General features: G+C 40.1%; 1 protein-coding gene across 1 annotated transcript in view; it reads left to right on the forward strand.

The window, feature by feature from the left end:
* The window catches only part of pcdh15b (protocadherin-related 15b), a 785155-nt gene that overhangs the window by 748155 nt on the left and 20622 nt on the right, over window positions 1-16378 (forward strand). The window contains exon 32 of the mRNA XM_063072091.1: window positions 16326-16347. Coding sequence (XP_062928161.1) covers window positions 16326-16347 — 22 coding nt within the window. The remainder of the gene's footprint in view (window positions 1-16325; window positions 16348-16378) is intronic.

Genomic DNA, 16378 nt, shown 5'->3' on the forward strand with positions numbered 1-16378 from the left:
TGAGGCATTACCTGTCTTTCAAAGGACTCTATTGACCTGAATTCCTTGCTAAATTTGCTTGTGTTGCTCTCTTAATTGTGAACCCAAATCATTTCCCAAAGTAGATAGCAGTTCCCAGATCCATGTGACTGATCTTTTCTTTCTTAATTTGAAACAGCATTAGCTGATTCCTAATCTTTTGGCAACATCAAGACTTTCAATGAAGCACAAAGACTTCCACATACTAACTTTCTTAATACTACCATAACTTTTTAAATTGTTGTTAGAATCATTCCATCTGGATTGGTTGCCAATGGATATTAAAGTATTTCTGAATGAAAATCTTAGCACAAACTGCAGTTATATAATTTATGATTTTCACCCCCTTTGTTTAAAGGAATACTACTCAATGTCTCTTTCTTGTTTTGTAAGCTGTTTTCCAGAGAAACAGTCATTTATATTCTCCCTTGCAATTGGCCCTTCTTGCACATGGGTCCATTATGTACTTTGAACAATGAAGTTACAAAATAATTTGTCAATGGCCCAAGGAAGATTGAATGGAATTTATGGCAAATCAGACTATGAGCAGCAGAGATTTGCATGCAGTCAAACTAACGGATGGCAGAAAATGGAAGGCACATGGGAGATCATCAGAATAATCAATCCCAGAGTCATAAATGAGAGCTACAGCTGCAGGCAAGCTGAAGTGGCAGCAGTGATAGACAATGATAGAAGTGAAAGCAGGCTGAAGTAGTGAAGAAGAAAGAGTTTTGCAGTACAGCTACTAGGACTTGATATTTCAATCCCTATGGTAAGTCGGCACTCTTGATGTTGGCAGTGGGCTTAGAGTGCTGACAAGGAGGGAGGGTAGGTACGTCATCAGGGTCATCAGGTGGGTACCCTCCTTCTTTGACGTTTCTTTGATAAGCCCACGACGTCTCCAGAGGGCTCAACGGTGCTAGCTGGCTTCCCAGATACATCCTCCTCAGTTCCATACCCTCCTGTCTTCATCTTGTAGCCCAGTTGTTGTCTTTCCTTTTAATCCAAATCCAATTGCTGCTTTCTTCTGCTGCACTTGACAAGGAGTTGATTGCTTGTTGGAGGGAGTGACCCCTTACCCCCATCTTCTTCAATAGACTGGTCGTAGATGTAGCAATGAATCCCCTATATCCCACTTCTACAGGGAAAATTTTGGTCTTCCAGCTATTCTGGGCAGCTTCAGTTGCCAGTTCAGAGTACTTGGTCTTTTTCCTCTCATAAGCTTTTTCGACACCATCTTCCCATGGTACTGTCAATTCCACAACATATGCCAGCTTGGCTGTTGTGGACCACAGGACCATATTGGGAAGTTATTCTGATCTCAGACTCTGTTCCAAGTTCTGTTGCCAAGGACACAGTCAGAATTATTAGATGGGAATAATGTTTGTGGTAGAAACCAAAGACAATGGCTTCAATATTTACAAATATTAATTTGGAAAAAATTACTGTTTGTCCAATGTCGGATGTCTGATGTGCAAAGTGATAGATCAGCGACAGAGAGTTGGTGATAGGAGAGTTGTTAAGAAAAGTTGTGGTAGGGAAGACAATCATTTATTATGATGGTTTTGCTGTTAACAATGAACAACATTTAGAGAAGAAACTAAGACTTAACTTGGGTGGTTTTGGTGGAGCCGTAAGAGAACTTACAGCAGGTCATTATCTGGATAAAACCAAGTAGACAACAACCATCTCAAAGCTAGATGACAGCAGAAAGACTGTGGAGAAGTATAATATGGTCAGCCCCTTGTCAAAAGCTGTAGGCAGGTCAAGAAATATCAGGAGGAACAGCACAAGATGATCACAGTCACACAGATTCTTTGACAGAATGAAAGCTGTTTCAGTGCTGTGACAATAGTGGAAGTCTGATCAGAAATGCTGGTGGTGTGGAGTTTAATTGGAGTTTGCTCGTGCTTAGCTATGGAAAGTTTGCTGCTTAGTCCCTCCACGTGGGAACTTCCAGCTTACAGTCATCTAATTCTCTTCAGATACAGCTGTTAATATTTATTAATATAATTTTCCAGAATTTAGTTGTGCTTAAGCAACTGGATGTTTCCATCATTAATGTAAAAACCCACATCCAACTATTGCAGTTCAAAGACATTAAAATAGGTCAGATATTTCATGTTAAATAATTAAATGGCAATATATTTTTTCTTTAAGCATCAGGTCAATTTTGGCTAATCATATGGAAGAAACGTATACATTTGTAGTTACTCTAACATAATGTAAAATATGCTAAAGTTTTATTTTGTTTGGCTCAACTGTAGTTTCAAATACTTTTGCTCTCTGCTGTATTTGTCATGGTTTTTAATAAACAAGCTTTAACAATTTGCATATTACACCTCGAACTTGACCCATTTTCCATTAAGCTCAGGCTCATAGCTTGATAGCTAGATAAATTTTGGCCATTTTTCCCATCACTGCTGGGTCTTGAAGCAATCTTTTCAAAATTGAGTGGTAACATATTACAATGATATATGAAAAGCAATCAGATATTGGATTGTGTTTTTGACGGGACAGCTAAAACACCATCTATGATAGGTTGTGAGAAAATATAAGAAAATCGGAACACCACTAGGCCACCAAATCCCTCCAGCCCACCCCACCATTCAATAGGTTCATGGCTGATCGGTGTTGCTCTCATTGCCAGTTTCCAATTCACCTTGTAAAGGTAAAGGACATGCACTTAGAATATTTCACCAACATTCACTTTAAAGTGCTTGTTTGAGCAAAATGAATGAATTAAGCTTTTTGTCATGCTTTATTTTGTAACAAAAGTAGACTCAGTTGGAAAAATAAGCTCATAGTACCAGAAAAATTGTAACAGTGTGAATGAAGGAGAAGGGAATGTTCACTGCTAAATTGGTAAAATAATTGATTTTTTTTTCCAATATGAATTAATGCTATTAAGAGTCCTATAGTAATAGAGTTAATTGACACGGAAACAGGCTCTTTGAGAAATGTGATGAGAAGAAATTCCATCACACAAAGTGTGGTGTATTTTCGCATTTCTCTGTCCCAGGGAGCTCTGAAGGATTGGTCAGTGAGTTCATTCAAACCAATGATTTTGCTTACAGCGAAACTTCCAAAAAATACTATCCCATTATCTGGAAATCATTGTGGTTCAGCATCTGGTATAGCTGGCCCCATTCCCACACTCTAAGCATTTGATTCATTGAGTTTTTTTTTTGTTCTGTAATGTGACATCAAAATAACAGGTAAACTGAAAGTCTGTAGGTGCATTAATCGGAATAAAAAACCAAAAACTCTGCCAGTCCAGCACAGACAAAACCCTGAGTAGTATTAAGGTTTCACTCTATTAAGGAGTGTGGAGGTAATGCTAGAAAATCGCTTTGAGATAGAAAGTCAGCTTTGATCTTTCTAAATGACCAAGCAGAGAACCAAATGAGCTACCCCTGCATCTATTTCTTACATTACATTCTTTTGAAAGCTGTTTTTACTGCATGTAAAGACTGTGTTTTTGTCTTTGTTTATTTATTTATAAATATGAATCTGTATGTAAAAACTGGGGTCCTGGTAATTGATTGGATGAGCACATTACCTCATGAGGAGAGATTGAACATAGAACATAGAAATCTACAGCACATTACAGGCCCTTCGACCCACAATGTTGTGCCAACCATGTAACCTACTCTAGAAACTGCCGACAATTTCTCTACTGCACAGCCCTCCATTTTTCTAGGCTCCATGTACCTATCTAAGAGTCTCTTAAAAGACCCTTTTGTATCCACTGCTACCACCTTCGCCGGCAGTGCATTCCATGCACCCACCACTCTCTGTGTGGAAAAACTTCCCTCTGACATCCCCCTTGTACCTACTTCCAAGCGCCTTAAAACTATGCCCCATGGTGTTAGCCATTTCAGCCCTGGGAAAGGTGAAATGTTTAAGGGGAACATGGAAGGAAATTACTTCATTCAGAGGGTGCTGAAATGTAGAATGAGCTGCCTGTGGAAGTGGCGGATGCAGGTTTGATTTCAACATTTAAGAGAAATTTGGACGGGTACATGGATGGAAGGCTATGGCTGTCTGAGTGCAGATTAATAGTTTGGCACAGACTAAATGGGCTGAATGGCTTGTTCCTGTGCTGTGTTCTACAACTCCATCAATGACTCTGATTCCTGCTGTTGTCTGTAAGGAGTCTGCATATACTCCCTGTGACCACAAGGGCTTCTTCCAGTGCTCTGGTTTGTTTCCTCCCACATTCAAAGATGTATGGTTAGGATTAGAGTTCGTAAATTGCGGGTATGCTCTGTTGGTGCCGGAAGAGTGGCAATACTTGCAGGCTATCCCCAGCTGATTTGATTTGATGCAAACAATGCATTTCACTGTATTTTTAAAGTACATGTGACAAATACAGCTAATCTTTATGTTTATCTCTTTCCTTGCATGACCACTTTCACTGAGCTACAGACTAGAACCTCAAGGTCCTCAAGACAGGAGAATGAGGGATGATTTCATTAACAATTAAGTGACTCTGAAGATGATTATTTGACCCTAAGAGTCTGTTTCTTCTAGCAGGTGATTTTGGGCCCAGGAGACATGGAATTAAGTTGAGAGTGTACACTTAGTGGCCACTTTATTAGGTATCGGCCAATCATATGACAGCAATTCAGTGTATAATAGTGTGTAGACATGTTCAAGAGGTTCAGTTATTGTTCAGACCAAACATCAGAATGGGGAAGAAATGTGATCTAAGTGACTTTGACCGTGGGATGATTGTTGGTGCTAGACTGGGTGGAGTCTTCAGAAACTGCTGATCTCTGGGATTTTTACACACAACAGTCTCTAGAGTTTACAGAGAATGGTACAAGAAATATAAAAAAAAATCAACCAGTGAGGGGCAGTTCTGTGGCCAAAAATGCCTTGTTAAAGAGAGAGGTGAGAGGAGAATAACTAGACTGGTTCAAACTGACTGGAAGGTGACAGTAACTCAGAATTATTACAACAGTGGTGTGCAAAAGAGCATCTCTGAATGCCAGCCGGCAGGATTTTCCCTTAAAGAAACCATGCTGACTTTGGCTCATTTTATCATGTGTCTTCAAGTACTCTGATATCAACTGCAATATCTTCCTTGATATCACTGAGGTCAAACTAACTGGTCTATAATTTCCTTTCTTCTGCTTCCCTCCCTTCTTGGAAGCATGGAGTGACATTTGCAATTTTCCAGTCCTCTGGAATCGTGCCAGAATCTAGTGATTCTTGAAAGATCATTACTTTTGCCTTCACAATTTCTTAAGCTACCTCTTTCAGAGCGCTGAAGTGTAGTCCACCTTGACCAGGTGACTTACCTACCTTTAGACCTTTCAGCTTCCCAAGCACCTTCTCTTTAGTAATAGCAAATACACTCACTTCTACCCCCAATACATATACTGTGGCTTTTTCCATTGTCATCTTGAATGGAGAAGCATATTCAACATAACATTTGGACTGGAGTAACAAACCAGAGCATGGAGTTCAAATTATTCCATGGCAGCTGTAGAATTCAAATTCAATCAATCATGTGTAATCAATAACATCCAACTTCCAAGAGGACCACAACCTTGTCGTGGTTTGGAGGCTTGCGTGTCTCAATGACCCGGAGGGCTATGCTGGCTGGAGTCAGGGCCCTATGCTTTTGCTCTTGGTAGGGTCACCCATGCCAAACAGGTCAAAGGGTAGAGGCCAGACAAAGAGTGGTCCACCAGTCCTCCAGGTTCAAGAATTCAAATCGGGGCTAACAATTCTGACTGGTGAAACAAAATTGGTACACAAACAGCAACGAAGAATCCTTCTGCAACTGAGTGCGATGGTATTCCTGAGTCTCCACTCTGGACTTACATATGATAGTAGTGAAAACCGAGTGGAACCCCCGAACACTGCCAAAGATGCAGCACCTTCATTACTGCCCTAAATGCCAGTGGCGTGATGGGCAAAGAAAACTTAACATCCAAGCTAATTGTTAACAATTAATAAAATTGATTACCCAATTACCCAAATTGATACCCAGATTACCCAATTGTTGCAAAAATGCAAATAAAATATGATAAAGGTGTATAAGATGATAAAGGTCATTGAGTGAATAGCCAGTGCCTTTTTTTACCCAGGGCAGCAATAACTAATATGAGAGGCTATTACTACTCAGGTGATTAAAGGAAAATATGCGGTGGTGTCTTTACTTACACAGAGAGCAGTAACTGCATGGAACGTACTACCAGGTGGTGGTGGTGGTGGAGGCAAACACATTAGGGATGTTTAAGAGACTCTTAGATAGGCACAAGCATGAAAGAAAAATGGAGGGCAATGTAGCGAGGAAAGGTTTGATTGACTTTGGAGTAGGTTAAAATGTCAGCATAACATTGTGGACTAAAGGGCCTGTACTGTGCTGTACTATGTTCTGTGTTCTAAAGTTAGAACATTGCTGGGAATACATAGAAGGCCAGATAAATTCTTTGGAGAGAGAAAGAATTTATGTTTCAGGTCAATGACCTTTTATCAGAAACAGTAAAAATAAAACTTAAATGTATTGAGTCCTGAAGGGTGTATAACATGTGTAGATGAAGGCTAAGATGCTGTTCCTTGGGAACAGCAGTGAAAGAGGCCAAATGCAGAAAGGTTAGAGTGGAATTAAATGTGTAATTAAAGTGATAGGCAACAGAAAGCTTAGCTTTGCCATTGCGGGCTGAATACCGGTATTCTGCCAAACAGACATCCAGTCTGCACTTGGTTTCTGCTTTGTAGAGGAGAGCATGTGGTGTGCAGTGAATGCAGTGTAATAAACTGCAAGATGATATATAATTGGGTTTCTGCTTTGCCAACATGAGTGGTCTGAATCTCTGACTCGTAGGAAAGGAATAAGTGAGAGGACAAGTCTTTCTTCTGCTTCATTTTCAGGGGAAGGTGCTGTGGGAACGACAAAGGTAGCTGGTAGAAATGAAGGGAACATGATAAGAGCATAGAACATAGGAGCAGAATTAGGCCATTCAGGCTATCGAATCTACTCCGCCAGTCCATCATGGCTGATATTTTAATCCCACTCAATCACGGTCTCCTGTCTTCTCTACATATCCATCAACACCCTTACTAATAAAGAACCAATGAACCTCCACTTTAAATATACCCAATGACTTGGCCTCCACAGCCATCTATGGGAATGAATTCCACAGATTCACCACCTCTGGAAAAAGAAATTCTTCCTCATCTCTGTTCTAAAGGAACATCCTACTTTGGTCCTAGGCTTCCTGACTATACAAAATATCCTCTTAATGTCCACTCTATCTAGGCCTTTCAATATTCAATAGACTTCAATGATGTTCCCCCTCATTCTTCTAAATTCCAGTGAGTACAAGCCCAAAGCCATCAAACACTCTTCTTATGACGATCTTTTCATTCACAGGATCATTCTTGTGAACATCCAATACCAGCACTTCCTTTCTTAAATAAGGGGCCCCAAACTGCTCACAATACTCAATGTGGTCGACTAATGCCTTGTAGAGCCTCAGAATCAGAATCAAGTTTATTATCACCAACATGTGTCGTGAAATTTGTTAACTCAGCAGCAGCAGTTCAGCATTACATCCTTGCTTTTATATTCTAGTCCTCTCAAAATGAATGGTAACATTGCAAACATCTCCCTTACTACCAACTCAACCTGCAAGTTAACCTTTAGGGAATCATCAACATGTTCTGTTAACCTTGTTTCACTCTTTTCACAATTGCCACTTTACCTCCTGAATATTTCCAGCAGCTCACTTGTTTCAGATAGCATGAAATTTGCAAAGTTCTGTATTCCATAGTTCCCATGTTGTATTATTTCTCTTTCTTTCCTCCATTCTCATTTATCTTTCCCATCCTCACCTTCTCTAGACAGACTAACACGCCTTCACCATGCTCTGGTAGCAATACGTGTATATATTCTCCCTTGATTTTCACCCCTTCCTCCATTATCCCATCCCAATCAATGCACCAATGTAATTCAAACAAGTTGTTTTCCTGACTAATGCCATTACTGGTGAAAGGATATTGCCCTTAAGTATTCTCTATCCACCTATGTTGGTTGACCTTTTGCATATTTGCTTTTATTTCAGATTTTCAGCATCTGCAGTTTTTGCTATATTTTTGTTTCCGTCGGTATAAAACAACACTGATTCACTAATGGCCTTCAGGAGAGGTCATCTGTCTTCCTTACCTAATCTGATCTACAAATGTCTCCAGACCAGCCACTATGACCCTCTGAAACAACTTAGCAAGGCAATCCATTGTACTGTAGCTGTTATAGCAACAGGATGTGTCCAATCCATCTCATTAACACCCGCTGGGCACCATGGTAGTGTAGTGGTTAGCACGAAGCCATTACAGCTTGGGAGTTCCGGAGTTCAGACTTCAATTCCAACACCATTCTGAAAGGGGTTTGTACATTCTCCCTGTGATTGCATGGGTTTTCCCCGGGTGCTCCGATTCCTCCCACAGTTCAAAGACGTGCCAATTAGTAGGTTAATTGGTCATTGTAAAAAGTCCTGTGATTGGGTTAGGGTTAATCGGTCTTGCCAGGTGTTGCTAAGGTGACACGGCTCGAAGGGCAGGAAGGGTCTACTCCACGCTGTATAGCTATATAAAATAAATAAATAACTGGTCAACTCTCAGTCATCAGCAAAGTGATGTATGGTGCCTCAATAATACCACAATCCACAAGTCACCAATAACTAACTTTTTGATGAAGAATTTGAGGTTTGCCAGGACCATTCCACTCCAGATCTCATAACAGACTTGTTCTAGCAGTGGAACAAAGAGCTGAATATTAGAGGAGAAGTCTGACCTTGTAATCAGGACATCTGTTGATAGAGTGTGGCATCAAGGGGAGAAGACCCCAATGCTTAAGTCAACTATGCACAAAGGAAAATGGTCTTGATGGTTGGGTGGTCAGTCATCCCATCCCTCGAACGTCACTGCAAGACTTCCTCAAAGTCCGTGTGCCAAATATCTTCAGCTGTTTCACCAATGACATTCTATCCCTTGCAAGGTTGGAAATAAGGATGTTTGCTGATGAGTATTCAAATCCATTGGAAACTCTCCAGGAAATGAAGTGATGAAATGAAGTACGTGGTTGCATGCAGCAAGACCCAAACAACAGGACCAGCTCTAAGAGTAGAGAGTTAACCATGTCCACTTGACATTGGGTGGCATTGATGGGGATTTCCATTGACCAGAAAACCAACTAGATAAGCCACATAAATATTGTAGTTACCCAAGCAGTCAGAAGGATAACCTGTGATGAGTAACTCACTTCTTAACACCCCAAGGCCTTTTCACTATCCACTGGGCAAAAATCAGGAATGTGATAGTAGTGGAGAGTATATTGACTGGTTGCATTACATCCTGGTATCAAAACAACAATGCCCTTGAATGCAAAATCCTGCCAGAAGAGGTGAATACAGCCCAGTCCATCACGAGTAAAGCCCTCCCCTCGATTGAGCACATCTACACGGAGCGCTGTCACGGGAAAGCAGCATCGATCATCAGAGACCCCTGCCATCCAGATCATGCTCTCTTCTCATTTGCTGCTATCAGGAAGAAGACACAGGAGCCTCTGGACTCACACTACCAGGTTCTGGAATAGTTACTATCCCTCAGCCAGCAGGCTCTTGAACCAGTGGGGATAACTTCATTCCACTTCACTTGCCCCATCACTGAACTGTTCCCACAACCTATGGACTCACGTTCAAGGACTCTTCATCTCATGTTCTCCACATTTATTTCTTATTTATTTATTATTATTATCTCTTTTGTATTTGCAGTTTGTTGTCTTTTGCACATTGGTTGTTTGTCCACCCTATTGAGTGCAGTCTTTCATTGATTCTCATATGGTTGTTGGATTTACTGAGTATGCCCACAAGAAAATAAATCTCAGGGTTGTATATGGTGACATACAGTACAGTGATGCTGGAAAGCTTATGATCCCTGTAGAATTTTCTCTGTTTCTGCATAAATATGACCTAAAATGTGATCAGATCTTAACTTAAGTCCTAAACCTAAAACTAGGTAACAGAGAACCTAGTTAAATAATGAACATAAAAAATTATACTTATTCATATTTATTAAGAAAAATTATCCCATATTACATGGTTGTCGGAAAAGTATGTGAACCTCTGGGGTAATGCCTTCTACAAAAACTATTTGGAGTCAGGTGTTCCAATCAATGAGATGAGACTGGAGGTGTGGGTTGTAGAGGTTCCCTGCCCTATAAAAAATACACACAAAGTCAGGTTACTGACATCGCCTGTTCTTCTTAAGAAAGATCTTATGTGCACCATTCCTCGATCAAAACAACTTTCAGAGGGCCTTAGAAGAAGAATTGAGGAGATGAATGAAGCTGGAAAAGGCTACAAAAGCATTTCTAAAACCTGAGTGTTCATCACTTCACGGTAAGAGAAATTGTCTACAAATGATAGAAACTTAGTACTGTTGCTACTCTCCCTTGGAGTGGGCATCCTGTAAAGATCACAGCAAAAGCATGCTGAAGGAGGTGAAAAAGAACCCAAAGATAACAGCAAAATACCTGCAGACATCTCTAGAACTTGCTGAAGTCTCTGTTTTTGTGTCCACTATAAAAAAACACTGAACAAGAATGGTGTTAATGGAAGGATACCACGGAGGAAACCACTGGAGGAAAACATTGCTGCACATCTGAAGTTTACAAAAGACCACCTGGATTATCTACAGTGCTTCTAGGATAATGTTCTGATGACAGATGAGACAAAAGTTGAACTTTTTCAGAAATACATATTGTTATGTTTGGAGAGACATTGTACATCCCAACTGTGAAGCATGGTGGAAGTAGCATCATGGTTTGGGCTGCGTTGCTGCTTCAGGGCCTGGACAGCTTGCAATCATTAAGGAAACGATGAATTCAAAATTGTATCAAGACATTTTACAGGAGAATGTCAGTGTAGCGGCCAGTCACCTGAAGCTTAATAAAAGTTGGAAAATGCAACAAGACAATGATCCAAAAGTCAAGAGTAAATCAACAACAGAGTAGTTCGAAAAGAATAAAATTTGTGTCTTGGAATGGCCAAGTCAAAGTTCTGACCTTAATCCTCCAGAAATGTTGTGGAAGGGCCTTAAGCAAGCAGTTCATGCAAGGAAGCCCACCAACATCCTAGAGCTGAGGCAGTTTTGTAAAGAGAAATGGCCTAAACTTCCTCCAAGCCAATGTGCAGGACTGATCAACAGTTAATGGAAATGTTTGGTTGAAGTTATTGCTGTACAAGGGGGTCACACCAGTTACTGAAAACAAAGGTTCACATACTTTTTCCAACAAATACAAGTAATACTTGATCATTTTTCTCAATAAGTAAATGAACAAGTATAATGTATTTGTGTTACTTATTTAATTGGGTTATCTTTATCTAGTTTTAGGACTTATATGATGATCTGATCACATATTTAAGCAAAAATAGAGAAAATCCTACAGGGTTCACAAACTTGCTAGCACCACCGTATATGTGCTTTGATAATAAATGAATGGAGGTTGAACAGCATTTGAAAGTTCAACATCACACAGGATAAAGCAAGCTCCATTCATCACATTCAATGTCATTCTCTCCATCTCCAGCACACATTGGCTACCGTGGGTGCCATCGACAAAATTCACTGCAGTTACACACACGGATTATCCAACAGAAACTCCCAAACCATCAACCTCTATTGCCACTGCTAGTCGCACATCATCCCAATTTAGAAATACATCATCATTACTCATTGTCACTGGGGCTACATCATGAGATTCCTCTACAACAGCAATGTGGGAACACCTCCACCACAAGTCCAAGAAGTTGGTTCATCACCAACTTCTCAAGAGTAAATAAAAAGTGGGAATAAACCCCAATCCTGCCAGTAATAGGACATATAATATAGAATAGTACAGCACAGTACAGGCCCTTTGGCCCACAATGTTGTGCCGAGCTCAAACCCTGCTTCCCATGTAAGCCCCCACCTTAAATTCCTCCATATACCTGTCGAATAGTCTCTTAAACTTCATTAGTGTATCTGCCTCCACCACTGACTCAGGCAGTGCATTCCACGCACCAACCACTCTCTGAGTAAAAAACCTTCCTCTAATATCCCCCTTGAACGTCCCACCCCTTACCTTAAAGCCATGTCCTCTTGTATTGAGCAGTGGTGCCCTGGGGAAGAGGTGCTGGCTATCCACTCTATCTATTCCTCTTATTATCTTGTACACCTCTATCATGTCTCCTCTCATCCTCCTTCTCTCCAAAGAGTAAAGCTCTAGCTCCCTTAATCTCTGATCATAATGCATACTCTCTAAACCAGGCAGCATCCTGGTAAATCTCCTCTGTACCCTTTCCAATGCTTCCACATCCTTCCCATAGTGGGGCGACCAGAACTGGAAACAGTACTCCAAGTGTGGCCTAGCCAGAGTTTTATAGAGCTGCATCATTACATCGCAACTCTTAAACTCTATCCCTTGACTTATGAAAGCTAACACCCCATAAGCTTTCTTAACTACCCTATCCACCTGTGAGGCAACTTTCAGGGATCTGTGGACATGTATCCCCAGATCCCTCTGCTCCTCCACACTACCAAGTATCCTGCCATTTATTTTGTCACACTTCTCCGGGTTGAACTCCATCTGCCACTTCTCAGCCCATTTCTGCATCCTATCAATGTCTCTCTGCAATCTTTGACAATCCTCTACACTATCTACAACACCACCAACCTTTGTGTCGTCTGCAAACTTGCCAACCCACCCTTCTACCCCCACATCCAGGTCATTAATAAAAATCACGAAAAGTAGAGGTCCCAGAACAGATCCTTGTGGGACACCACTAGTCACAATCCTCTAATCTGAATGTACTCCCTCCACCACGACCCTCTGCCTTCTGCAGGCAAGCCAATTCTGAATCCACCTGGCCAAACTTCCCTGGATCCCATGCCTTCTGACTTTCTGAATAAGCCTACCATGTGGAACCTTGTCAAATGCCTTACTAAAATCTATATAGATCACATCCACTGCACTACCCTCATTTATATGCCTGGTCACCTCCTCAAAGAACTCTAACAGGCTTGTTAGACGCGATCTGCCCTTCACAAAGCCATGCTGACTATCCCTGATCAGACCATGATTCTCTAAATGCCCATAGATCCTATCTCCAAGAATCTTTTCCAACAATTTTCCCACCACAGACGTAAGGCTCATTGGTCTATAATTAGCCAGAGTATCCCTATTACCTTTTTTGAACAAAGGGACAACATTCGCCTCCCTCCAATCCTCCAGTACCATTCCCGTGGACAACGAGGACATAAAGATCCTAGTCAGAGGCTCAGCAATCTCTTCCCTCACCTTGTGGAGCAGCCTGGGGAATATTCCGTCAGGCCCCGGGGACTTATCCGTCCTAATGTATTTTAACAACTCCAACACCTCCTCTCCTTTAATATCAACCTGCCAGGATAAGAAAAGAAAAAAACAAAATAGAAACAATGCTGCTCCTATGTCTTGTGTTCTTACATTCAGTTTTCCTCAATTTATGACCTGTATTGCCCTGCTCCACAGCATTTCTCCAATCTCTTCAGCCAATAATTCTTCCCATACTTTTCTTCATAAGCTATAGCTTACCATGTACTACCTCCCATCAAATTGGTTGCTGCAATAACATTAGGTCTCCTAAAATTCTGTCTTGCCACTTCCCTATTTCTCTCTCCTCTCAAAAAAAACTTCTAATTTAACATTCAGATGGCTAGGCTTCCTATCATAATGAAGTCTTCCCTTCTACCTGCTTAATGTATATCTGTATTTTCTCCATCTTTCATGAATCCTACAGAAGCGTTCTGTGTTTAAGGCACTTTATGAACAAAAATTGCTTTCACTGTAGAGCTGGCATTCAAATTATTGAACTGTCTGCTCATTCTCAATTGTATCTTGCAAGTTCTGGCCTCATGCTTTACTGGCAATATGGTTCTCACCTTTTCTGCACTTTTTTACTAAGCTGCAGGTTAATCTATTTCTCTTTCCCCTTCCCTTCATTCCTATCGATTTGATACCTAAATTGTTGGCTTTGTTCTAAATTCAGACTTATTCTTTTGCACCAGCTAAAACATTGACAGCTCACCTCTCACATCTTTCTTTGTCTTTTTCTAATTAGATAAAACCACACTTCCTTCCTTTGAAGCTTTCAGCCTCCTACAAGAAATTTCTATATCCCATTAATTCTCATTTTAGTTGTCAATCATGCTGAACTAGTTTTATAGAGGTTCATCAAGGAAGCCAAGAGCTATCTTTCTGCTTTCTCCAATGTAATCGTCTCATGAAAATTAATCTGTTATAAATTATCCACAGTTAAACACCTGTCAAGGTTTGATTCTGATCCAGTACCCTCTTCCACAACAGTAGCTAAATTCCTGATTCCCTGACGGAGAAAAAAATCTTCTGCAGAATACTGAATAACGTTGATTCACTTGAGTTGCATTGGGTTGATTTTCTTCTTGGCAGTGAAGGGTTAAAGTCTGATTGGCTGGTTAATCATCAGAGTACAACCATTAAAATGTCCTTAATGCCTTGCGCATAATAAAACTGTCTGTTTTAGCCTTGCAAAGAAACTAAGTGCATCGCTGTTTGAGATGCCAGATGTAAGATAATATTAAGTAGCTTTTTTGTAAACTTCAAATTATCCATCATGATAAATCTACATATTAATTCCTCATTACTTTCACATCAGAGGACAATTGAAATAATTTGGTTTTGATCATCATGTGCTTGCACTGAATAGAATTTTTAGCCTTTGCAGATAGCTATTTTATTCCTGACACTAAATCATCAATCATGCCTTTATACCCCTTCCCAGAGCACCCACAATATTCCCCCTAAATTATTTGGCATGATTCTATTTTTTATCCTCTTTGCTTTTCCTTTTAAATGTAAATCATAGAAGCACATTAGAGATTGCAATTTAAATTGGAGTGATTTATAATTTCCTGAGATGTTGCTTTGCATTTTCTTGGAGGGTATTGGTATATTCAACGTCATTCACCATTCACAAATTTGGAGTACTTCAGTGTTATGTGTGATTGTTTTGAAAAGCATTTAGGAATACTACGCTTTAAAATTAGGACTCTTCAATCTTCATTGAAATTAAGTGCTTCTACAAGAATAGTCTAATTTATACCTCATTTGTGTTTATTTTCTATGGTTCCTTAAGTGACTATTCGTTCAGAGCTGTAGTATTTTGCTGGATAGAATCCTGCATTCTACAAAAATATACAGTTCTCCCCTAGTACAATGCAAGATTGACAAATGTACACTCAGTAGCCAATTTATCAGGTTCAGGAGTAGAACTCAGTGAAGTCTTCTGCTGCTGTAGCCTATCCACTTCAAGGTTCAACACTGTGTTCGGAGATGCTCTTCTGCACACTATTGTTGTCACACGTAAGTATTTGAGTTATTGTCATCTTCCTGTCAGCTTCAATCAGTCTGGCCATACACATCTGACCTCTCTCATTAACAAGGTGTAAAGCCCACAGAACTGCTGTTCACTGGATGTTTTCCTTTCTCGCACCACTCTCAGTAATCTCTAGAGACAGTTGTGCATGAAGATCCCAGGTAATCAGCAGTTTTTGAGATACTTAAACCACCCTGTCAGGCATCAACATCATTCTGTGGCCAAAGTCACTTAGATCGCACTTCTTTTCCATTTTGATGTTTGGTCTGACCAACAACTGAACCTCTTGACTACGTCTGCATGCTTTTATTCATTAAGTTGCTGCCACATGATTGGCTGATTATATATTTGCATTAATGAACAAGTTTACAGATGTACCTAATAAAGTGGCCACTGAGTGTATATTATAGTCCAGCATAAAATGAAGAGCATTTTATACTCAATGCATATTGCAGAGGTTGCTCTGGGCTAATTGAAAACTAAATGAGGAATTTGCCGAGATTCGTATCATTTGGGCTCTGCTATTAAATTATTTAAATATAAAGTAATTCCTGATTTCAATTACCTTGTTAAAATGTAAAAACAATCAAGGATAAATTGGTAAATCATAGACTTTTATGTTGTTCAGATAAATAGTAGGAGAGCTATTTATCTCATGCAATGTTCACCTATTTCTTACCTATAATTGAAATACAGGTAATTACATTCACAGTGGAGACTTATCTATGGTGTTAAGTGTAAAGTTCAATGTAAAAGTTATTAGTTAATAACTGCAGCACATTGTTGTCTTCATAACTGTTTCAAATTAAGTGTTGATACCATCTTAAAAATGTGTTATTTGTGTGTAATTCTTTTCAGGAGGGGATACGGACAACAAGAGGTAAGAATCACCATGTGCATCTTGCTACTTC

Source organism: Mobula hypostoma, chromosome 19 (assembly GCF_963921235.1).
Source record: "Mobula hypostoma chromosome 19, sMobHyp1.1, whole genome shotgun sequence".
In the NCBI taxonomy this organism is placed as follows: Eukaryota; Metazoa; Chordata; class Chondrichthyes; order Myliobatiformes; family Myliobatidae; genus Mobula; species Mobula hypostoma.